The sequence below is a fragment of the Sebastes fasciatus genome, chromosome 2 (genome assembly GCF_043250625.1).
Source record: "Sebastes fasciatus isolate fSebFas1 chromosome 2, fSebFas1.pri, whole genome shotgun sequence".
Classification (NCBI taxonomy): Eukaryota; Metazoa; Chordata; class Actinopteri; order Perciformes; family Sebastidae; genus Sebastes; species Sebastes fasciatus.
In genome coordinates this window covers 18,268,194-18,293,030 of record NC_133796.1, presented here as the reverse complement: position 1 = coordinate 18,293,030, position 24,837 = coordinate 18,268,194, and the positions used below count along the sequence as shown (strand labels likewise).

Below are 24,837 nucleotides of genomic sequence, written 5' to 3'. Positions count from 1 at the left end.
AATAAAGGAAAAAGAAAATGAAAATAAAAAAGAAACACAAAATACAAGTATGAACCTGAAAATGAGCATGATATGGGACCTTTAATTGCGAATAGGATTAAGATAACAGAGGAAGGTATGAGCAGATCCACCCTCAGATCTTTAAATTGAATATGTCTAGGGATGATTGGAAAGTGGCATTGATTGTTTTGTTTGCACACCGGCAATATTTGCACTATCTGTTTATATCATGTTTGTTTTTATAGCTTATTTTGTAAATTGTACATTTTTATTCTTATTTTATTCTAACGTTTTATCTATTTCTTTGTTATTATACTATTTGTCTTGCACCAACAAAGCCAAAGAAAATTCCTCGTGTATACCTCTTACACCTGGCAATAAACACCTTTCTGATTCTGATTCTGATTGAGACAGGTTTTTACCCCAAATATATATATGTTTAAGCAGTAATTACGCCTAAACTGCAGAGGGCAGCAGTTCTCCCATCTCTGTCCTCATCCTCCCAGAAACACCCAACCAGAGAAGAAGACGAGCATGGAGCACTTTCCAACCGTGGAAATGGCGCTCAGCGTTGCAGGAGCCTAAAGTCAGAGAGGCATCTCGTGTTAGTCGGGTCAGGTTGAAGCTACCCCCAGACAGACCACTCTCTACGAATGAGTTTGTACTCTCTCTCTGAACAATGAGCGGATTATGACACAGGAAGAAAAAGAGAAAAGCAAACATTCGTGGCTCTGATAAAGCCGTCATCATCCCCGGACAGGTAACGTTGAGCTAGCTGCACATTGCATCACGTTTTACAGCCGAGCTACGAGAGCTAGCTCACTAAACTCTCCTTTATACTGGCTACAAGATCCAAAAGATGAAAACAGGGAGAGCTTTTGACTGGTGTTGCCAGTAGCTACATGATAGTTAGTGTTTGTAAATGCTACACTACAGTAACGTTTCTACAGCTAAAACAAGACTTACATGTAACATCACCGAGCTTAAACTCCCAGATTCAAGCAGCTGAGGACAGTATTGGTTGAAGGAGGTTGTAGTGTGATGTTGGTGGTGAAATGGTAACTATGTTCAGCCTTAAAGTGTGTCACAAAGGAAGAACCTCTTTTCTATAAGATAAGCTTTATACGTTAGCCAAAGTAGCCACCAGCTAGCCGCCCTGACTATCCACTACTAGTTACATGTTAGGTGTTGTAGTTAGTTGATTTGTTGCAGCACTTAATCCAATAGCTTAAATAACAGCAGACACTGTGTAGTAACCGCTGCCATGCCAACAGTACAGCTAGCTTCACTTTATCTCTGGTAAACTGCGATGACCTTGCAAGCTAACGTTAAACTGGCTAGCTGCTAATGTAATGAGATCTGTGTCTTAAGTTAAAGGTGTCTTAAATAACAGCACTACATAACAATCACATTGTTTTAACATGTTGTTACTGTGGTGTGTGTTTAACAGCTCTGTGCGTTTACTTTGTATAAAGAAAGTGTTGGTTTGTTTACATTATGTCGAGCTAGCTGGAGGCTAACAAACTGCAGCAGATGAAGCTAATCTGTAGATGCTAACAGCTGAGCTAACATTAGCATGTTATAACATGTGTTTAAATATATAATATGATGTTTAAAATATTGTCTGGAAATCTCAAATTTACATCTCAAAGTTGCTCTGGGTGTTCACACATGGGTTAGTCACACGTGAGTGCTAAGATGATGAATGTGCTGAGGCCAGGTTTGTTTTAATAACCCTCTTGTCAATAGTCTGTATGTTAGTGTGAAGACGCGTTTAAGTGCACACATTCTGCATTGTTTATTTGGTAACTGTTAGTTTATATGTCTACATGTTTGGCATGTGGCTGCGCAGTGACAGGCTTTAGTTGCGCGGGAGTTCACTTGAATCCTCTGTGTGTGTTTTGCTCTGTGGTCGCAGAGGGCAGTGTTGTGTCCAATTTTTGTTCACTGTGAAACCGACAAGATACATTTCTATTCAGCAGGTCGAGTTGGCCTTGAAAGCACCACTGTGTGTATACCATACTGCTGGAGATAATGTTATCTTGTTGGAGCACTAAGTGCAATAACAAGGCTGAGGGACAGCATACACATTTACAGACTTGGGTCAAAAATGGCAATAACAAAAGAGTAGATAAAAATCAACCCAGCGTAAAACATGATACAGCATTATTATTTTTTATTTAACCAGGTTATTCCCATTGAGATTAAGAACCTCTTTTCCAAGAGCGATCTGGCCAAGACGGTCAGCAGCAAGAACACAAAGTTGCAAACAAAGACACACTAAAAGCACTAACATTTGCATTAAAAGAGAACTATCTGAAGACAAATGGGGGGACAAAAAGGAACTTTTCTGGGAGTCAGCTGTACAACAGCATAAACATTTACAGACTTGGGTCAAAAATGGTAATAACAAAAGAGTAAATAGAAATCAACACAGGGTAAAACATGATAATACAAATACCAGTATTAAAGACACACCAAATATAACAGATCTATTTAAAAAAAAAAAAAAGAAGACATTTAACATGTTTTCAGATATACAAACTTTTGTGAGCTTAAGATAAATAATTATAATATAGGAATGAACTTTATATTAGCTATATAACTGTGTAATTATTATTATTTATTTATTTTCCATTTACTGTTGACACTGTTTTGTTGAATTGGAAAAATGAATAAATATAATGTTAAAAAAAAGATAAATGTAACTGAAAAATATATTGGCATTGCCCGTTAAAAAAAAGGTATTTTTTACCAATGATTTGAGTAGTGCTTTACTCAAGCACTTTATCAGAAGTCAGTGTCAGAGCTCACATCTGCAAACATGTGTAGCAGAATATCATGTGTTGTTGGTGATTAGAAAGCAAACCCAGTTGCAGCACCAGTTGTCAGCAAGTCTGCTGACAGCATGTTTCCTGACAACTGGGGGTGCAACTGTGGTATGAAAGAAAGACCTCTTTTGTGCTGTAAAACCCGGTCGAGCCGATAAAGCCTGAGGTGGATTTATGGAGTAGAAAGAGTCTTTCACAGGTTGACATTGGACTTATTGATGAACATATCTAGGGAGAGGTGATATTGACAAAATAAAATTACATTTTGACCACATAACTATAGCAACAAGTTTTTAGGGAACTATAGTGAAGGTTAAATTAACTGTTGTTTCTAACATACTGTATGTCCTGTGTTGTTGTTTGTACAGTGAACAATGCATGACTTGACTGCCCAAGTCACCAGCAGCCTGCTGCCGTTCCCAGGAGTGACTATAGATGCTCTAGGGGAGGATGAGATCACTCTAGACTCTGTGCTTCATGGGAAGTTCACTGTTGGTAAGCCTTACTGATCAATAATCCTTATTAATGTATGTTTTCTTCCTTCCATCCTTAGTCACGATGACAAATGGAAGGTAAACACTAGTGATGTATTAAATCGGGTTGCTCCATAGAGTGCTCCAGAGATGACGTATTTTTGTAGGCTAACCAGGAAGTTAGCATCGCTCTGGTTCCCTCAACAAAAAGACAATGGGATTTTTTTCATTGGGTTTTGGATTATTGCAGAATATAAGCCCCGTGGCAAACAAACGTTTATGATACTTACACGTTTTGTTCAGCGTGAACACCACTTCTATGATTACACCAGCCAATCAACAATGTAAACATAGAAGTCACAACAGAATCGCAAGGTGTAACAAAACCTTCAAAAATAAGAATTTTAATTTAGCGATTGAACAGCTTGTACGACTAGCTGCACGTCACTTATTAACTCATGAGCTGTTTACTTCTTAAAAATGGAACTTCGCTTGGTGATAATCCCGGATCATAACCCCCTAACCTTTCATTTCCTCGTCTGTGTGTGAAGGCCGCAGCGGGCTGGTCTGGCTGGCCTGTGGCCCCCATCTGGAGGTTGTCCATGCAGTGACAGGAGAACGTCTGTCTGCGTACTGCTTCAGTGGTGGAGGCGAGCACGCGCCCAGCGTCCTCGCTGCCAGGGACTTCAGCTGGCTCAAACGGTCAGAGCTTTCTTTCACTATCTCTTTATCATTATTTGATGTGGAATGTAATCAATGTGAACAAACTATTAACTACTATTCAAACTTGCTATGATTAATATTCTACGACTGTCAGAATCATTTGCTTCTACATTTTGTTACAAAGAGTGATTTTTAGATATTAATAACGGTGCTGAGGGAATATCAAATGCTAACTCCTTTGCTGTTTTATTTGACTAGGTCTGGATTACTGGTTGGCTTGGAGGAAACAGAGGGCAGCGTGCTGTGTCTTTATGACTTGGGACTGTCAAGGGTGGTCAAAGCTGTGGTTATACCAGGCAGGGTGAGTTGACAGTGCATCAGGGTCTCCTCTATTCTTATCTAGTAGAGATGGTCCTATGCTTTGAATCTGAATGGCTAAAATCGTGGCGTGGCAAATCACTGTTTTAAGGCAACATTTCTAATGTTCTATCAATGGAGTCATTCGAATATACAAAATGATTTTGCAGTCCAGGGTGCCAAAAGATGTTTCTCAAATAAATTATCTATATATATTATAACTATATATTAAATCCACCCTTTCTGTTGTCTAGATTACAGCTATTGAGCCATTAGTGAGTTATGGCGGAGCAAGCACTTCGACCCAGCACCTTCACCAGAGTCTGCGCTGGTTCTTTGGCATCGCCGCCGTAATAACAGATCTTGGTCATGTCCTGCTTGTGGACCTCTGTCTCGACGACCTGTCCTGCAGCCAAAGTGAACTGGAGGCTTCAGGTGAGGAGCTTTTGTGTGACAAATCTGTTGGGTTTATTTGTGTGTGCATGTTCTTTTTGTTTGCCTTCTGTCCCATACAAACTGCTCTTGAGAAATGACCAGTTCCCCTTATTCAGCACACCCTATGTTTCAAGCCATGGAAGAAAAACATGGTTATGTATTGACACCTAGAGGCCCCTTTTAGTTAAGTAGTAAAGGAGTGCTTCTCTTGCTTTCTGTTTTCACTGACACACACATTTGTTTCTCTATCTAAAACCATATCTCTTTTTATATTTACTCTCTGTTCCCAGACCTGCAGGTAGTGACCAAATCTCCTGCAGAGATCCCCCGGCTGAGAGAAGTCAGCACCCGACAGGGCAGACATCTTTGTCTCCAGCTGAATGGGCCCAGTGGAGTTGGAGCCACAGCTCTGCAGTACATCCCCAGGACCAACCAGCTGGCTGTGGGATTTTCAGATGGATACTTACAGCTGTGGAACATGAAGACTCTGAAGAAGGAGTGAGTCTTTGTATTTCTTCTGACTTCCTTATTTACTGAAAGTGGGGAAGATGTATGAGTGTCAGTTCTGGATAGCCTTTCCTTTGAAGTAAGGCCACATTACGTTATTACTGTATTGTCCTATAAAGTGTAACAAAACAATATTATTGCTGACAAGACTGCAATAATATATTTAATTTTGCTTGTATTATCCACTGTAGGTGAAAATACAGTGGAAAGAGGCTACTTGCTTCAGGGTCATGGCTCTCTTTGTGTTAGGTAGCTGCATTTTTATATTTTATCAACTGGAATTTCCACTGGTTATAGATCCAGACACCAGTCCCATGAGTTGTATGCGACACTGGCACTGTTATTTGCGAAACACTCTATGCCTTTTCCATATCCCAACATGCAATATGGAATAGATTCATTTACTAATTACATACTTATTTTCAAGTGTGTGCTTCTTCTGAATTCATAAGCAGCTATGATATATTGTAATTTGAAGAATATGGATAGGTCAATTTTAAATACAAAAACAAGTCATCATGTGTATATGAATTTTTGTTTGATTCTTGTCATGTGTAGATACCACTCCCAGTTAGAGGGGGGCAGGGTACCCGTGCATGCCTTCACCTTCCAGGAGCCAGAAAATGATCCCAGGAACTGTTGCTACCTCTGGGCTGTCCAGTCTTCTCAGGACCTGTAAGTCTCACATGTTCTTTGTTTTGAATATAAAGAGGCGAAGTCATGGCGTCACGTCCGGGTTAGCCTTTGTTCCACTAACTTCTGTAACGGAAAGCAATCTCATTCATTTCCTTCATCGGTAGGAAAAATGAAGTCTGTTCCTGGCGTTTTCAATCTATAATCTAAGTAGGGCTGACCCGAATGCTTCGAAGCTTTGATGCTTAGACCGTTAGACCTTAGACCATGAAATAAGGAATAATCCCACAAAATTATTCATATTCAACATTAATTATTATTAGTTATTCTCAGATGGATATCGCTGTTTATTGTGTGTAGAGTTATGTGTGTGTACAGTGGTGCGGCAGCGGCACTGTCCCGGGCACTGAAATGGAGGAAATGGAGACAGACAGGATAACATGTCGGCCTGCTGCGCTGCGAAGCTTAGAATTTCTTCAAATATATCTCACCAAAGCTTCGAAGCCCAAAAAATGGTATTCGGGACAGCCCTAAATCTAAGACAAATCAGCATCCACTACAGTAGTTGCTATAAGAAACTGAAACCTTCGTGGTCTAGCGAAGTTAATGATTACTTTGTGAGCACAGAAAAAACTACAGCTCCCATGAAAAAAAGTAGAAGTACGACAGTGCAGGTACTTATGTCATCGTTATATCATAAAACTCACCAAAGCTCTCTTCTAATGTTGTTTATTTCAACTTTATAGTTTTTAATCTCAGCTGTCTAAAGACTTGTACAGCATTCAGTCTGCTCTGTCCTGCTGTTATTACACACGTCTGAGCTAACCGTGATCCCTCAACTCACTTGTGCACCCGCCTCTTCTGTCAAGCCGCGACGTTTAGCCCGCAAACGCGGGCTTATGGAAACTGATAAAGAATGCTTTTCATGAAACTACTATCCATATGTAAACCTATGTATCGAGCCAAACAGCATACTATTGAGAAAGGCTCTGTTCCATGGCTGTAATTTTAGTTTTCAGTGTTATTACAAATGTCAAAAGTGTTTTTGAATGAGATTTTCTTACTTCTGGAACAGGACCCAGAAGTTCGGCTTACATTTTGTCTCTCTATAAGCATAAGATTCTGCAAATTGACATTATTTGTATTTACAAAAAGTACTCCACCCAGGCAAAGTGTGTGTTTTTGCCATGTTCTTATTTTTCCTCTACCTCCTCTCACTCCCACTCAGTGAGGGAGATATGGTCAGCCTCCGCCTACTTCAGATGGCCTTCAGTGAAAGGAAGTGTCTAGCTTCTGGGAAGATCCTCTATGAGGTCTGTAGTGCAATGTTTTTTCTCTATTCTCTTAAATTAGTGAAACCTTCATTCTGCTGGTCCTGTATCTACTGTATATTTACTTTCCTTGGTTTACTCTCCCCCCTCTTTAACTCTGTCAGGGTCTGGAGTACTGTGAGGAACGTTACAGTCAGGAGTTAAGTGGCACAGCTTTCCCTCTCAGGGCTCAGGCCACCAACACCCGCCTGCTGAGCTGCCAGACCATCGAGAAGTTCAGACCCCATCCCGACCGGGATGACAGCATGAACGAAGGTTAGCCTGCTTCCCCTGAAACTACCTGTGGAAGCTATGAGTGTGTAGGGAGCGATTAAGGACTGGTTATAAGCATTTCCTATCAGATTTGAATGCTTTGTGCTTTGACATTGCCAGTGTTGTCATAGTATAGAAATGTAATCTTTAAAGGGTTATACCATCATGTGTTCTCATAAAACGGTTTCTACTGCTACTATCTGCTGCATGATGGAGAACCTACTCTTTGTCTCTCTTTTTTTGCATATGGTATCTACTTCCTCTCAGTTGTCTTACCTGCCTGTATTTTCTAGATTTGACATCCACAATCACCCTCACCTTTCTCCCTTCCTCTCTCTCATTCCCTCCTTCACCTCCTCATTTTCAGTTGCATCTCCAGACACCAGTGTGTCTATCTTCAGCTGGCAAGTCAAGGCCTATGGTCAGGGAACCCCGTCTACCTTCATCGGGGTTTTTGACATCAACCGTTGGTACCACGCACAGATGCCAGACTCTTTGAGGTACCGTGGAGACTGATTTTGTAACCACTTCAGAAGATTGTTGAGTTCTTAATTACGATACATTTTAAAGAAATCACCAACTTTCAGCAAATCATTTTTACAGCATATTTTCAAAAGCTACAAACAGTTTAAAGGTCTTTGAAGATTTGGTAAAAGTTTGTGTTTTAAAATTGGTTTGGTGTAATAACCTCATATAAACCAATTAAAACATGAAATGAACTCTTCCCTCACATTGACATATCAACAGACAATTTACCTTGAAATGAAAAGGGATCAAAGAAAGTAGACATTTCGACTACTGATGAAACCATTTCAAAAAGTGAAAGGTGTATATTTAGATTGAACTTGACACATCTAAGAACAAAATAATAATATGAACCACAAGGTTAAGGATGTTGTTTGTCTGATATGTATTGGTGCTTTTATAAAATGGCAGTGATGCATGTAATAAAGGGTTTATTGTCACCTGTTTTCTGGGGGTTATTGTAATGATTGATTGATTTACTGCGACACTGAATTTCACTTTTGTTTGTGTGTTGTCAGAACGGGAGAGTCTCTGCAAAATTGTCCCTACCTGGCAGTTTGGTCTCTGGACCCAGTGGTGCAGATGGTGTCTCAACACGTCCTCCTGGATGTGGTGGTGCACGAACGAAGCCTGAGCAGGGGCCTGCCCTTCACCTGCCCCCCACCAGAGCAGTACTTTAATCCCACCACATATAACTTTGGTAGGTGTAGACACTATATGTACAATATGATATGAGATGATATGGAGAGATGATAAAAGTGTAATAATGAATTATCTTCCAGTTCTGTCATTTTTTCCAGGTTCTATCCTTGTGTATTTCTGTTGCCTGTTTGTATTGTTAAGAATTTTTCTTGTGCAGACATGCGCAGGTTTGTAGTTGAAATATAATTTTACTAATAAGGATGATAAGACTGCTGTTTTTTCCCCTTTCATGTTACAGATGCTACCTGCCTGCTCAACTCTGGAATTGTGCACTTAACGTGCTCTGGATATCAGAAAGAGGCAAGTTTCTGTGTTTATTTTTCTATCATACAAACTTTCACTTCACCATTAATTTGATGGCATTAGATCCAAATTATAAGAGGTGAATGTGTGACTGTATATACATTTAACTTCAAACTGTGTTTTTTAGTTTACACAGCCTTTTCCTTGTGTGTTTTTGTTTGTGATGCACGGGTCGACCTGTGGGTTTGGGTGAGCTTACTAGAAAATATCGTCGGGCGATGCCGATTGGCTCTTATAATGGGTCGGGTGGGTGCCTGTAATAAAAAAAAAAAACAGACCTGCGCATCACTAGCTTTGTGTATCAATTAGCATAAGATGATTTGATGTTAATAGCTACATACGTTCACGTAGGATTTAAATATGTGAAGACGATTTGAATGGAAAGTAGGCTCTCTTACACCTCGCCTTTGTTATTCACACCAGACCCTGAGCTTTTTGAAGAAAGCTGCTCCTTGTTCCAGTGAAATCATCTCCACTAGCTACTCTCGCTGCCTCATGTCCGGCCTGCTCTCATCTCGCCTGGCTGACACCCAAGCCTCCAGCCTCTCTCAGGTACACACACATACTGAGCTGACATCTTGGTCTCCAGAACCACTTGTCCACACAAAGCCACCGTTCTTGATGCTTTTGTACTTCCTCCTTTTGTTTACATTAAAAAACAATATACATAATTAAATAAAATATGTATTCAGAAGTTTTGATAGTAATTTGCAAATGTATCTTGATGTTGGCCTTTAGGAGGAGCAGCTGGATGCCATCTTGTCCACAGCAGTGGAGACCAGCTCCTTGGGACTGATCACTGGCTGTATCAAGCAGTGGACTGCAGAAGGTGAGGAGTCGTGATTATATAACTGTCAAATTGTCTCTCAAACTCACCGAAACCCATTGCAACCACGCCGGAAAGTATGTGGTGAAGAGGGTTGTTTAGTGCTTCTCTCTTTGGCTTCATTTCACACACAGATACTCATAGTTATAAATCTTTACGAAATCTCTACATAAATACAGTCAACTCTAATGCGTGTAATTCTGTCCCTCTTAAACAGAACAACCAGGCTCTGCACTGAACCTGCGCTACATCCTGGATTGGGCCTGGAACAAAGTGGTCCAGACCAAGGAGGAACTGGATGGCATCTGTATGTTTTAAAATGATTTTATCATTTAAATCAAAGACATTTTTAATTATTTAGAATGTTGTTGGTGCTTATTTTTAACATTGATCAAATTTAAATTTGTGAGGTGATCTTATTAAGTCTTCCCAAATGTTTCCCGTTGTTAAGAACTCAGGCTATCAAGTGATACATTTGAATAGATTAGATCAGATATGTTTGCATAGCCTGTTTGTACGTTAAAATTAACCCTTCAGGTTCATGAAAACTCAAACTTTTACAGTACAGTATTATTTAACCTTACCAAGGAAAGCAAATGCTCGCCTCGTCCATTTGTCGATATAGTAGATGATTCATTATTTAAGCGATATAAATCCCTCCTGTTTCCTCCAATTTCCATGCTGTTTGCAATCTTGATTATATATGTATGTTGTAAATCTGTTCCTCCTGTGTGTGTTTTGTTCCCTAGGTGCACCGCTGTTTGACAGCTCATCAAACTTCACAGACCCTCAGACCATGCAGCTGCTACAGCACAGCCAGAGACTGCTCAGTAACCTCAGTACCATCTTCCACTGTCTGCTCAGTGAAGCTCATGAGCTCACGCAAAAAGGTGCAACATCCACACAGACGCAATCACATGTACAGGTGTTATGTTTCCCTGTGATGTCAGTAAAAACAGGTTCAGCCAGCCAGCACACATTCACACATTTGTGCTAAAATGTAATGAAACACTCTCACCAGTGTTGACAAGAGTGTTGATTTCAATAAAATTATGATTTCTTTATGGTTTGATACACTTTGAGCTATAATGCATTGTTCTTTGATCAGCCATATCTAAGAACCGAGAAGCTGTCGTGTTGTTGTTTTGTGTCATTTGTAGTTATTGATCGGTTTTGTTTATATTTCTTGTTGTGTAGGCCTGGTGGGTCTGATGAACAAGAACATGGTGTCCAGTCTGATTTCCAAGTACGCTCAGGTGGTGCTCTGGTTCTGTCGTACCGGCCTACTGCCTGAAGGATCAGGTAAGGTGTTGCTGGCGTTAACATGACCAGCTATTTCACACAACACAATTTCTCAGTCAGCGAGTAAACAAGTTGGAAGCAGGTTGAATATCTTTAGTGACTTAAAGACACTCTTGAACTAGAAGCATTGTGCAACGTGGAGTCGGGGGGAAATTCTTAAAATTGTTTTAGTTGGCTACAAGAGGTGTAGCCTGTTAAAAGTCTGCCTGCTGTAAACAAATATTCATTAAAATTAGCAGAAAATGTTTCTTTTTCAAGTTCTTTTTCTTTTAACATTTGAGCAGAAAAGCATCAGAACATACTATTTGTTCAGGGGTTGCCAAACTTGTGAATATCACTGTATTCAGTTTTATTTTTTTCTCTTTCTCTCTATGGATTGTAACTGCCCTCCCCACCAGACGACGACGCTCTCCAGATCTCCAGGCCTTTCTACACTCACTCAGTCATCAGCAACTATTATACCATACGCAGAGAGGAGCTCACCAGGCTGGCTAAGTGAGTAATTTCATCTTACATGTATTCCAGATCAAGGACTGCAGCTAACCAGCATCTTCTTAAATAATATCTGTTACTTTCTGATGATGATGATGATGATGATGATGATGATGATGATAGTCTGAGTTGATCTAATGCCAACACTCTCCCGTGGTCTTCTCAGGGGCAAGTGGTGTGCAGACTGCCTGATGATTGACGGTTTGGTTGGCCAGTGTGGTGAACGCTTAATCAACCTGTGGAAGAGGGATGAGAATGGGACAGGGCAATACCCACCACCTACATTGCATGTAAGCATTCAAATTATTTATTTTGTACTATCTAATTTATGTCAGATTGAGTTTGCATCTGTGGCTTTTACAATGTATATTTTTGATCCACAGGCCCTGTTGGACATTTATCTACTGGACAACATTGATGAAGCTGCCAAACATGCAATTGTATCCTTTAATAATGTCATAAAGTCATGTCAGCCATAGTCAGCTCCTGTAGTTTCTGTGAATTCAGGGGTAATTTCTTCAGCTGTTTATTTATATCTGTTTTAACTTACCTAAACCTCTAACTTCTTTCTTCATCTTTACATGGTGTCCAATATTGGGTGACTTATTTTACAATCTAGTAACCTCGGTCGTAGTTGTAAATCTTAAACTCTCCCAATGATGTACTAAATTCAGTCCACTGCCTTTATGAGCCTTGACCTGTTGTCCCAGGTGATTTACCTGTTGCTGGATGTAATGTACTCCTTCCCTAATAAGGAGGGAGCATCAGTGGAGTCTTTCCCCCCAGCATTTGCCATCCCCATTGGACTGGTGAAACTAGTGCAAGGCCTCTGGCTGCTGGACCACCATGACCACCAGGTACACTACACATTTGACTGACGTTTTAAGATGTAAATTTGGACACAGAGATGTTGTGCAAGGCAAAAGATCATTGTTGTATGTAAAGGTTCATCAGTATTGGCTTATTAAAAATGTTCTTCTTTCTCCTCAGAGTTCATTTGAGTTGCTCCTGCATCCAGCTGCTTCTCAGTGTCAGTTTGAGTGGCAGCACGAGCGTGTCCTGCAAGCACTGATGTGCCAGGGCCAACACCCTGTGGCTCTTCGATACTTCCACGTTACGAAGCCTCCAATTTCCTCCACCTCCCAGGCCAAACTCTGCCTGTCTGTACTGCTACACAACAGGTAAGAGCAAAAGGAAAGAACTCCAAGAACACCAGCAGAAACATTAAATATAAATGTACGCACAGTAAAACTTGACAACAATGTTGGAGTATTGTAACGATGAAATGTGGGCAAGGCAAATACCAGTCCTTAATTAGTTTACTTTCACATGTCTTATGTCTTCTCATTAACCAGCTGGTGTGTCCTTCTTCCAGGTGTCTTATAGAGGCGTGGTCATTACTTCGGCAGCACTCTAATCGCCTCAACATGGGAGAGCTGATGGGCTTCCTGTATGAGAGCTGCCAGGAGCTGGGCCTCATGAAGGAGCTGCTCAAACTGCCCCTGAGCCTCACTGAGCAGGTAGGAGAGAGAATAGTGAAGTTATCAGAAAACCCTAATAACCCTGCATCGTTCCGCTTGTAGATTCATCTTTGCTTGTGTTTTTGGATGATAAAGTCGATGCTTAAAACTCGTGGTTGTTGGGTTTGTGTTTCAGGAATGTTTGGAGAAGTTTCTCCAGAGTACAGGGGGTCTCCAGAACCGAGAACTGCTGATGGTTCATTACCTTCAGCAGGCCAACTACATTCCTGCCCTGCAGCTCAACCACAGCCTCAAGATGAACCTGGTGGTATGTTTGACACTCACATACATAGTATTACGCTATCACAGCATTATCTTGATATAGGTATGTGACTTTCAAAATATATTTATTTAATATTCAGAATCAACTGTATTAATGAATTGTTATCAATTTAGACATACTATATCCAAATATGGAAATTCCATTACTGTGCTATTATATAGAAAGAAGATACTTGAATCCCATAAGATTTATAACCTCATTCTCTTGCTTCTTTGTTCCTAGAATGAACGAGACCCAAAGCTTAAAGAACGGTCCAACACCAGGAACTCTATATTGGATCAGTATGGCAAGGTTTTGCCCACAGTCCAGAGGAAACTGGCAATGGAGAGAGCAAAGCCCTACCAGCATCCCTACGCCATCCACAGAGAAGGTAAAGAGATGCTCAACTTGAAATCATGTCTCTTTATAGTTAATAGTAACATGTTTGTTTCTTGCAACCGCAGTGTCAGTGTCTGTTATTTTAGTTTTAATGTAATCTAAACAACAGCTTAAACACTATTTATCAAATATAAATAACACATTTACACGCTGTGCTCCAGTTTCTCGGCCACAGCCACTGTCAACCATCACCAAGCGCTCCGTCAGGGAGAAGGTGATGTCGAGGGCTGGCTTCATCAACAATGTCCTGACCAAGATTGAGGAGGTGTGGTTAGGCAAAGGAGCTACACCACAGTCCTCCCCAGCCAAGAGGTGAACATAAAATACCAAAGTTGCATCTCAGGAGTCATTTTTTTAAATTATTATTTTCTAACCTTTTTTCAATTTTGTTTCTGCCAGCCCCAAGCCCTCCTCCTCCTTGGCCCTTTCTGAACCCTTCCTGGGAACTCCTATCACCATGACCGCCAAACGAAAGTCAAGGTACTTTCATAAGAGCTTCATATTAATGAGGAGTCTGTGCTGCCTGCTAACCGAGAGGTTAAAGCCGTGTATTATACAATATTTGACTTGGAAAACTATGCATGTAAACCTTATAACATTTTAACTTTTTTTTCCTTTTTTTTTTAATTCAAATAGTTACAACAATGGCACCTACATCTTAATATTGTGTTCAGTTATTGATTGTATACTGTACACTCAACTCTACTACTACACTCTCAACAAATACTTGAATGTTAATATTTACTGTATATTCCAAAACAGCTACGTGTATGCACAACAGAGCTTTGTTAAGACAGCCTATTAAAGATACTTTGCATTCCTTCCTCATCTTCAATCTGAACCAGGCTGATGGACTTGGTGGTTCGTCCGTCCTGTCAGACCCCTCGTCCTCTTCTCAGCCCTCCCAGACCTCCCAGCTCCTGGGTTTCTCCAAAAAGCATCAGCAAGGCCCCTGAACTCAGTCTGCTGCAAACACCGCAGGTTGTCAAGGTGAGCAGGATTAATCCTTTACCCTGTCAGGATATCTAAAGAATTCAAATCTTTATGTATATTTATACTAAATGTTGTTTATGTTTAGTGTATTTTCTTAACAATTGACTTTGTATTCCTGGAGCATTTTGGTATTTTGTTACTTACACTTTTACTCCTGTTTTTGTTCTCTCAGCGAGCTCGGGCCTTGGCTGCTTCTGGCCCTGTGTTCTCAGCATTCACTCCTCAGTCCATCCTGCGCAGCAGCCTGAGGCCCACACCGGTCGCCACCCCGTCTGCTTCTCCAGGACGCTCCATCACCCCCCCACTCCGTAACAAAGAGAGCCGGATCACCTTCATCGAAGAGGCAGAATCTCCTGAACCGGAGAAGGGCATCCGATGGACCAATGGGGTAAGACCAAGCACAAGATAGGAGTGGTGTGTTGACTCTGAGAAGCCACCTCAAACACACACACACACAAACAAACAAACAAAAAAACTCTCTCTTACTAATTTGTGCTTTGTGGTCTTCATCAGCACATTAAAATGTGTCTTACAATCTTCTTTGGAACCGTTTTCCTCTCTAGATGGCAGCAGACAGTGAGATTAGCTTGCTGACCAGAGGCATGCTATCCAAGGCTACACATAAGACCTGGCCCTCACAGCCTGCTGAGGAGGAAGAGGATGGAGACGAAGAAGCGGAACAGCCTAGTGTGAAGTTCTTGCCTCCAGAAGGTGGTATTCCCTCCTCACAGCTGAGGTGCTTTGACAGCGAGTCACTCTCCATCCATGATGTCGCCGCAGAAACCAGACCATCAGATGCAATGCAAGCACGCCTGAGCTTGAGCTTCGACACCAGCCAGGCATCTGTCCGTTCAACAGACACCACTCTAGAGTATTTTGATGCACCTGCTCCTGCTCTCTCAGAGGACCAAGAAGGGGAGGAGGTGCATACTGCTCCAGAGAAAGAAGAGGAGGTAGTGACGGTGAACATCAAAGGCCTAACTGAAACTCAAGAACCAGAGGAAGAGCCCTCACTAACCACTGAGCAAACCCCTCTCCTGACATCAGAGGATACAGAGAGGGGAGAAGAAGAGGAGGTGAAAGAAGACGAAACATTTGAGGACGTGATTGAGATTGGTCTTGAAGAGGAGACTAAAAACGAGGAAGAAGTTAAAGAGGAGGATGAACAAGAAGTTGAGTCAAGTATCGAATATAAAGATGCTGCAACTCTTCCCCAAGAGGAGATGTCTAGCCACAATCAAGGTAATTCATTTACAGAATTTGCTCTATTCGTTTCTTTACGACTTTTTACACCAGTACGGCACAGCAGAAATAGAAGGTGTTGAAAATATAATTTTTTTTTACCACACTTCTCTTAAACACCGCTTGACACATTTTGTATACTACTAGTTTGTAACCAGGTTACTGAGAGCACGGACTCTGGCGCTGAGGTCGAATCTCCGGATCTATCAGTGGGACAGGACGTCCAGACGGAGGCCACCGAATCCACAGAGTTCACTGAGTATCTGAAACCACCTGTAGCCACTGAACCCACAAACCAAGCAGAAGAGGAACTGGAGCAATCAACAGGTCCGTCCTTAACTTACGCATTTATACTATAAAAAAGTTACAAGATATTACCACAGCATATTGGACAAGACTGTAGTGATTCATATACACACAACACTATGGGGAAATGGTATAACTGAAACTCTTATCAGTATAGATTGAAATATTATATTACATTATTACCCAACACATTTTAAACAAGGTTATAATGACTTCATACTAAGATGTTATGATTCTGTGTTGTCTGACAGATCTGACAGAGTTTGTTCAGAGACATCTGTTTGGCGGCGATCTGTCTCCTCCGCTCACCCGCTCAGGAATCCACAACGCATCACAGACCCAGACGTCTTTCAACAGGTCTGTACCGTTTTCTCTTTACAAAAAGAAGATAGAAATATCTTTCTGATTATACCAATTATTTAAAAAAATTAAAAGCCATCAAAAACTTTCATTGTAAACCATATCTCAGATGTGTATAGTTAAATACGAATTTAAATCAATTGAAAAGTAATACCAAATATTTGTAATTTGTTCTCTAATGGTGGAATTTTTCAGCAAAAAAGGATTTTTTTCAGGCAGAAAAAAAATGTAAATGAACTTTCGGCAAGTATTTTTCCACTTAGCTGAAAATATTATTTAGGTCATAATCCATATTAAAACAACCCTCTAAGTCACTTTTTCAATGAGTGTACATATCAATGTGGGAATTTGGTTAGAAACTATGAAAATGTTGTGTAACCCTGTGTTTCCTTTGCCGGCCTTTCAGCTGTTTATTGTTTTGTTTGTCACAGTTTGAATGATATCATTCTCCTTTCTCCCAGTGAGTCACCAGGTGAGGTTGAAGAGGAGGTGCAGGCAGATGTTGAAGCTCCGCCAGTGTTCACCAGCCAGAAATCTACTGCCTCTGTGACATCCTCCGAGCCAACTGGCACAGACTCCCACTGTAAGGAAGCTTGTACACACATGCACATTAACACCGGTGCTGTTACAGTGTTGTTTCACTCATTTCTCCCACATCTGCTCTTTTTTTTTAATCTCCTAGCTGTTGTGAGTGTGAACGACAGTGAAGAGCTTTCTAGCCCTGAGTCTGAGGAAGAAGATGAGGATGAAGAGGAGGAGTCTGATCGAGCTGAGGAGGAAGAGGAAGAGGAGGAGGAGGAGGAGGAAGAAGAGGAAGAGGACTCTGGTAGTGAGGTGGAGATCATTGAGGAGGTACAGGGTAATGGGAGGCTGCCACCCCTCCAACCCAGTTCAGTCTTTGTACAGCAGGGACACACACACTTCCTGCCAAGTCTGTCAGAGCAGGAGGCTGCGGCGTTCTCTCTGATTACACCCGGTGTAGAGATGAAGGTAACAAATGTAGAGCTGAAACGATTAGTGAGACTAGATGATTAACCGATCAATCAAAAGAAATCAAGAAATAACTTCTCCTGTGTGTTTGCTCTGTTACAGATGGTAGAGGAGGACATGGAGGGTGAGGTGGTGATGGTGAGACTCGGGGCAGACGAAGAAGGGATTGTAGCGGATGAGGATGAAGAGCAAGGATCATCATACATGGAGCTCAAACCCTCTACCACTCTCCTGGTACCCCTGGAGCTCGTGGAGGGGCAGGACGGCCTGGTCGATGGTGCTCAGCTTGGTCCTCCTGAGCTTCAGCAAGCCGTTGTGTCAGATGACCCGAGGTCTGAAACTCACAGCGGCTTCTCTCTGATGCTGGATGAGGACGCGGATAAAGAGGCAGACACGCTGCCTATTGAGAATGATCTACAGTCCTCCGACCCTCCCAGCCTGTCTCCAGCAGTGGAGGCTGTTGACGAAGTTGTGGCCAAACCTGAGGTTATTCTTTTGGGCGCAGATGATCAGGATCCTCCTCTGTCTGGAGAAGTCTCCGAAGAGGACCAGAGGAGAGAGATGGACACCTTGGATGGAATTGAGGTAGATGGGTCAGCAGAGTCAGAACTTGCAGAACCTGCCGACCTACAAACTGAAAACACCGGGGCAAACCATGAGACAGGAGATGCTAAAGAACAGAGCGATGCAGAGTTAGTAATGTTGGTTGAAGACCATGAACCTGCAGGTCTCCCAGTCTCTGGGCCAACTCCAGTAGGAGAGCTCCCAGCAGTAATGTTGGCTGACGATCATGAACCTGAAGATCATGAATCTGAAAATCATGAACCTGAAGATCATGAATCTGAAGAACTCCCAGCAGTAATGTTGGTTGAAGACCACGAACCTGCAGGTCTCCCAGTCTCTGGGCCAACTCCAGTAGGAGAACTCCCAGCAGTAGTGTTGGCTGAAGATCATGAACCTGAAGCTCATGAATCTGAAGATCTTGAATCTGAAGATCTTGAATCTGAAGATCATGAATCTGAAGATCATGAATCTGAAGATCATGAATCTGAAGATCATGAACCTGAAGATCATGAATCTGAAGATCATGAACCTGAAGATCATGAATCTGAAGAACTCCCAGCAGCAATGTCGGCTGACGATCATGAGCCTGAAGGTCTTTCAGTCTCTGGGCCAACTCCAGAAGAACTCCCAGCAGTGGTGTTGGCTGACGATTATGAATCTGAAGAACTCCCAGCAGTAATTTTGGCTGACGATCATGAACCTGGAGATCATGAACCTGAAGATCATGAACCTGGAGAGCTCCCAGCAGTAGTGCTTGCTGACGATCATGAACCTGAAGGACTTTCAGACTCTGGGCCAACTCCAACGGGAGAACTCCCGGCAGTTGTGGATGACAAAGACTCTACGGCAGAGAAAGATGCTGCTGAGGAGGAGATGGGAGAGGAGGAGGAGGACAAACCAACACCTGCTGAGGAGCAGGAAGAGCCTGAAGAGAATGGGCCTGTTAATATGGACACGGAGATAACCCCCAGCACAGAGACAGAGACTGCTGTGGAGGAGGAGCAACAGGACCATGAAGCCGTAGCAGAGACAGAAGAGGATAACGGGGAAGAAATTAAGACGGAGCAGGAAACGGGAAAGAAAACCAGGGGAAGAGCGAGAAAAGATATTGAAGAAGAGAAACCTGTGCCAGAGACGCCCACTTCTCAGAGGAAAAAGAAAGCTCCCTCCACCCCAACACGGATGACCACAAGAGGGAGGACGGTTTCCTTTATCTCTCCCCTCCTGGAGGAAGCAGAGGAAGCAGAGGAAGCAGAGGAAATGGAGGAGGTAGAAACAAAGTACCTGCTTCCTGCTTCGCCTAGTCGTACACCTAGAAAAAGTAAACAGAACAAAGAAACTAAAGTCCAAGCAAGCCCACCTCGAAGAAGTACTCGTAATTCTCAGCCAGAGCCTCCTAAAGACGAGGTTGAAGAGGGGAACGCCATGGACAACGACACCACAGTTGCATCAACCTCAAAGGCCTCTTCTCCAGCCAGGCGGCGGGTTGCCCAGAGGGCCTCCTCAACAAAGTCCAGCCAAAGGACCCAAAGTGAAGATCAGGAGGATGAGGTCACAGATGCAAAGGTTTCTCGACGAACAAGCGCCAAGAGTCCCACACCGGCCAAACGCAGGACCACTCAGGAAATCACTCCGAGGAGGTCCAGCAGAAGGATATTGAGCAGCAGTGAGGTGGTGGCAACACCGTTACAGATCTTGTTAGAAGAGCAGGAACAGTTTGCGTCCCCCGCCAAACGCAACTCCAAGAAAAGTAAAACAGAATCATCGGAGATGCTGGAGGAGGAAGAGAGCAAAAAACCTCCCAGCCCCGGCAGGGCGACTCGACAGTCAAACCGGATTACCCTAAACGTTTATCCACAAGTAAGTAATTCATCTCTTTCTTTTCTTTTGCAAGTTCATGATGTTGAATAAGCTGAAAGCTGTCGTAGATATGAGAATGTTTTTTGTCAGTTACATACCGAGAATGTGAAGCTTCATCTTATTCACCATCATGTGATGTTGACAGATATTAAGCCTTTTTTGTTTGAAGTTAAAACGTCAACTGACTTTTGTCTTTAATACATTTGTAAAAAACAACTTTCTGTAAAATAATTAGTAGGGCGGGCAGCGTTAATGCGTTAATCATTTTTTTGCGCAATTTCGTTAACGCATTAACACAACTTGCAATTTTAAGGTTGTAACGGGCTCATTTTAAAAGCTAGATTGAAGAGACTGGCATCATATGGAACCAGAAAACCTACTCCACAATGTCATACTAGCTTGTCATGAAGGAGGCTAAATAACGCTGCAAACTAACTCATTTTGGCAAGGGAAAAACTGCCATGGCCATTTTCAAAGGGGTCCCTTGACCTCTGACCTCTAGATATGTGAATGAAAATGAGTCTCCCCTTTACAGACATGCCCACTTTATGATAATCACATGCAGTTTGAGGCAAGTCAGAGTCAAGTTAGCACACTGACACACTGACAGCTGTTGTTGCCTGTTGGGCTGCAGTTTGAGCATATTTTTGATGCTAAATGCAGTACCTGTGAGGGTTTCTGGACAATATTTGTCATTGTTTTGTGTTAATTGAGTTCCAATAATAAATGTTTCATACATTTGCATAAAGCAGCATATTTGCCCACTTCCATGTTAAGAGTATTAAATACTTGATAAAAAATGTAAGATTAATTTGCGATTAATTGCAATTAACTATGGACACTCATGTGCTTAATCACGATTAAATATGTTAATCCATTGACAGCCCCACTAATTAGTTTTCATATCATATTATTGTACATTTTACATTATTCCGTATTACATGTTGATAAATCCGATCCAAGCACTGTTGATCATTGATGACACTTTACACTCCCAGGTGAAACTGGTTCCTGTATTAATTCCTCAGAGCGCAAAGAAGACGAGAGGAGTGACGATAACAGAAAATATAAAAGAAAGTGCAGTTCAACTCGAGCCTGAACTTAACAGCAATGCTGGTCTCACCAACTCCCGTCGACCAACTAGAAGCAAACTCTGGGATCACCCTGAGGAAGACCTCCCCTTACTGGACTCACCGTTGGAGGTGGACTCTGAAACCCCAGTCGCAGACGCCCTCATCAAGAGGCTTCAGGATGAGGAAGGGAAGCAGGAAGGTATGTTGGAAGCTGCGTACAGACAGAAAGTAGAGCTGCGTTTGTACTACTTTTTTTTTCTGCATCTCAGTTTCTGTCTGTCATAGAATATAGTGTAAACTCTTTGTTATGAATTACAGGAGGAGTAGTCGTCACAAAGATGGTGAGAACCAGCAAGAGGAGTACGAAGTCTGTGAAAGACAGCCTGGACCCCGAACCCAAAGAGGAGGAGTCTAGTCCAGACGAGTATTCGTTCATCTACTCTCCCTCACGGAGAAGAACAAGAGGTGAGCTGGTTATCCATTTACCTGTATGTCCATCCATTCATCCATGATGGTTTTAACCCTGTGTTGTGTCTGTGCGTCAGCTAAAAGAGCAGAGTCTCCCGGCCCGAGTGAAGAGTCTGCAGCGCCCGTCACTCGCAGCAGGAGAAGAGTTGTCAAAGATACCTCTGTTGCTCCTCATGTAAGTGCTTCTGCTTATGACGTTCACACTTTTTTAGTGTGGAGGAGGCTGGATTTGTGTTTTAACCTGAATTTAATTAGTCTGTAGGTCAGTTCCTCAAACATGTAATCCCATGATCTTGTTGATGGCACAAAGCAGAGAGTTGTTTTTGATTCTACCGCAAAAGGGAAAACTTATTTTGGATTAAAACAAATTTTGACTAAGACCACTCTAGTGTGATATTAGCTAATTATATGCAAATCAGTTGCAGTGTAACAATTATTAACCTTCTAAAGCCTACATAGATGCAAAAGACAAAGAAACGCCTGGACATAGTTATATATTTTTGCCAATTCTGAGCTTATTCTTTCAGTCAGTATCAAGCGTTCTACATCAAATGATTCAGGGGGACCTAACCTTTCTTTCTGCTGCAGTGTAAAGTCATCATCAGGCATTACCTTTGTGGGTGTACCATGTTTGACATTGAAAAAAAAAAGGTTTTGTTGAATAACTCCACAGTCAACCAGGGAATTTTTGCTGTGAGTTTTTGCTAAATCTGGCCAGAGGCGTAAAGCGGGGTTGATCTCAACTACTCACCTGTAAAGTTTCGCACAGTTTCGTCTTGCACAGTTGCAATGATATCGTGGTCTACAAAATCTGTCCCCAGACGTATACGGTACGCTATGGTAGGCTCTAGAGGGTTAATGAACGAGAGAAAAGCGTTTTTAATCTTAACATTTTTTGTTTGGTTTTTTTTCAGGATGAAATCGATTTAGAAGAAGATCTCGTGGAAGTGGAGAAAGCAGCAGCTGTTTCTAAGTCCAGAAAATCAGTCAAACGAACAGCCAAGTAAGATCCTGTTGTCCTCTGAAAAATACCTTCTGGACCCCTGAGACTGAGGATACGACAAAGAACTGCTTAGTTTAATGATTTTCAGTAGGGCTGCTCGATTATGGCAAAATTCATAATCACGAATATTTTGGTCAATATTGAGATTACGATTATTTAACACAATTACTCATTGACTTTGGAAACATCATGCATTTAGAAAGAACATTTTGTAGGCTACATTTTAAGGTTAAATGCATCAATCTGGTGCACTTTGAGAGCTAAATTAAGAGGCTAGATCTGTGAAGAACTTTGTGCTCTAGTAAACAATTTAATCATAAACACATTGGTTGTATGGATATGAATGGTGATGACACGTCAAAAAAAATCACACCCACAAAGCATGGTAAACGAGACGGGGTCTGTTTCAAGACGGGCCAGGTAAGTTGCCGACATTGCAGCACGCACTAAGCGACGAGGTCCGGGCGAGGGGTGCTGTAAAGTGGCATCTTCACCCCGAGCCTTTCCAAGTTGACCTACAGCCGGTTGCGGCGCACCGCCACGGAGGAAATATGCCCCAATGCACCACTGTAAAGGAAAGGGGTGCGCTGGATTTATAACACAAGACAAAATGAGTGTCATTGCAAAATGGAATTTGGCACTATAATTGTTTTGTCAACTATCTTGCTTTCATCTTTGGAAGCCGTAATTGAAATTCGATTAATTGCACAGCCCTAAATTTGAGTCACAATTTGCATTGTAGTGTGTTTGTTTGGGCCAAAGAAAATCACTCCCTGCTCAGGTTTCTGTTTGTTCTTCACCTTCAGATCCAAAGCCGTTTTGAAGCCCTTTCCCATCGCAGAGGTGGACCTGATCTCGCCTCTGCCCAGCCCAGCTGAGCCGATCCCGCGGGCCCTCAAGAGGATCGGTGAGGAGGACGCCCCGACTTCGAGCATGAACCTTCGACGCAAACGCATAATGGACACCGTTTTCACAAAACCCGTCACGCGGAGGAAGAAACTTTGAGGAGGTTGGTGGTGGTGGTTTTAACCGGTGAACCTCAGACAGCCACCAGAAGAGTTGAACCGAGTCGGTCCGGAGCTGTCAAACAAAAGTGTATGCCTAAAAACTCACGATGGTTCTATTTCCTCAAATGCCTCACAGTGCTGCGGTTATCTTTGTTGGTTATATAAACCTCCCTGTAGGACAATAAAATAAAAGCAATGTAGGCATGAAAATATATTTTTGGGACATAACACACTGGTGGATAGCAGTGTGAGAGAGGCATATATTTTTGGAGTTTACACATCCCGCTCGTACTAACTGGATTCCACTTGATATCGTATCTGTGGCCATTTCGTGTTGGACATTTTGCGACGCTCCTTGTAATCCGCTGAACTCTCTGGGCACAGAATGGCACAAGGGAAAGCAATCAATGTGGGCTTTTTAGGAGCTCCCATTAATACAACCAGAGAGACTGAACTGATCCTGCCTCTGATAAAGAGGTTTTTATTTACATTCTCTTTTATTTTTATTTTTATTTTTTGTGGTTGTTTACTTTTTAGATTTCGAGGCCTGCTGTTTTTTCTATTTAAGAAGAAGAGCAACCAACCCAGTGGAGATGAAAGATTTCTACTGATAAATTTGTATATAGTCTTTTGCTATGTTCCAAATAAAGTTAATAAATAAATCCTAAAGAGTTACGCTCATAAGTTTTAAGTGTCTTGAATGCATTTGATCATCTAATTAGACTGCCTATGCCATAGTCTTAAAATTTCAGTCGATTTTAGGGGGTTTTTCTGTGAAAGAAGCACGGACTTATGTACACTAATGCCATCAGATTTTAACTGTTTCTGTGTGTCATGGGGATGTTGTAGAGTGTGAAAGAAACAAAAATACTTGCACAGCAGTTTGCAGTTGTTAAAATTGTTTTTGGGAAATGTTAATAGGCTTGTTTGATTACTTTTATGGCAACCACCATCTGACACATAGGCTATTTTCTGATGAATGTATGTAGAATGTCTTATTTTTGATGACTGCTCTTTGATAAATATGGTAAAGCTTGAATACTTCTGGTGTTGAGTGATTGTCTTAATGCAATTTACCATCTTTAAGGCTTGTGTGTGGTGGGTGGATGGAGTGACGGGACCACAAGGCCTTTTTCTTTTTGTCTGAGATGTGCGGTG

General features: G+C 41.9%; 1 protein-coding gene across 2 annotated transcripts; it reads left to right on the top strand.

Annotated features, from left to right (window-relative positions):
• Window positions 1–498: 498 nt before the first annotated feature.
• Window positions 499–24,718, top strand: ahctf1 (AT hook containing transcription factor 1). 2 transcript variants are annotated; one of them, XM_074612354.1, is made up of 40 exons: window positions 499–760; window positions 3,200–3,326; window positions 3,856–4,006; window positions 4,226–4,328; window positions 4,579–4,759; window positions 5,050–5,257; window positions 5,825–5,941; window positions 7,128–7,212; window positions 7,335–7,485; window positions 7,850–7,982; window positions 8,526–8,707; window positions 8,948–9,009; window positions 9,436–9,564; window positions 9,751–9,841; window positions 10,056–10,145; window positions 10,588–10,728; window positions 11,036–11,140; window positions 11,539–11,635; window positions 11,799–11,922; window positions 12,016–12,072; window positions 12,343–12,489; window positions 12,623–12,813; window positions 13,008–13,152; window positions 13,289–13,420; window positions 13,658–13,805; window positions 13,975–14,125; window positions 14,213–14,293; window positions 14,659–14,803; window positions 14,979–15,194; window positions 15,370–16,048; window positions 16,196–16,375; window positions 16,606–16,711; window positions 17,176–17,297; window positions 17,397–17,704; window positions 17,807–20,128; window positions 21,157–21,400; window positions 21,520–21,666; window positions 21,747–21,844; window positions 22,584–22,672; window positions 23,479–24,718. In XM_074612354.1, exons 2-40 carry the CDS (start codon window positions 3,206–3,208, stop codon window positions 23,675–23,677), a joined length of 8,178 nt encoding a protein of 2,725 aa, XP_074468455.1. In that variant the 5' UTR covers window positions 499–760; window positions 3,200–3,205; the 3' UTR covers window positions 23,678–24,718. The 2 variants fall into 2 exon arrangements, with proteins under 2 accessions (XP_074468455.1, XP_074468447.1); XM_074612346.1 differs by having other exon boundaries at window positions 500–760; window positions 21,127–21,400.
• Window positions 24,719–24,837: the final 119 nt, after the last annotated feature.

Excerpts from the sequence above, each read along its gene's own strand:
- ahctf1 (XM_074612346.1), top strand. The coding sequence starts at position 3,206 with ATGCATGACTTGACTGCCCAAGTCACCAGCAGCCTGCTGCCGTTCCCA. Across the intron at positions 9,010-9,435 it reads GCTCTGGATATCAGAAAGAG|ACCCTGAGCTTTTTGAAGAA; the intron begins GCAAGTTTCTGT and ends TATTCACACCAG. Across the intron at positions 11,636-11,798 it reads GAGCTCACCAGGCTGGCTAA|GGGCAAGTGGTGTGCAGACT; the intron begins GTGAGTAATTTC and ends TGGTCTTCTCAG.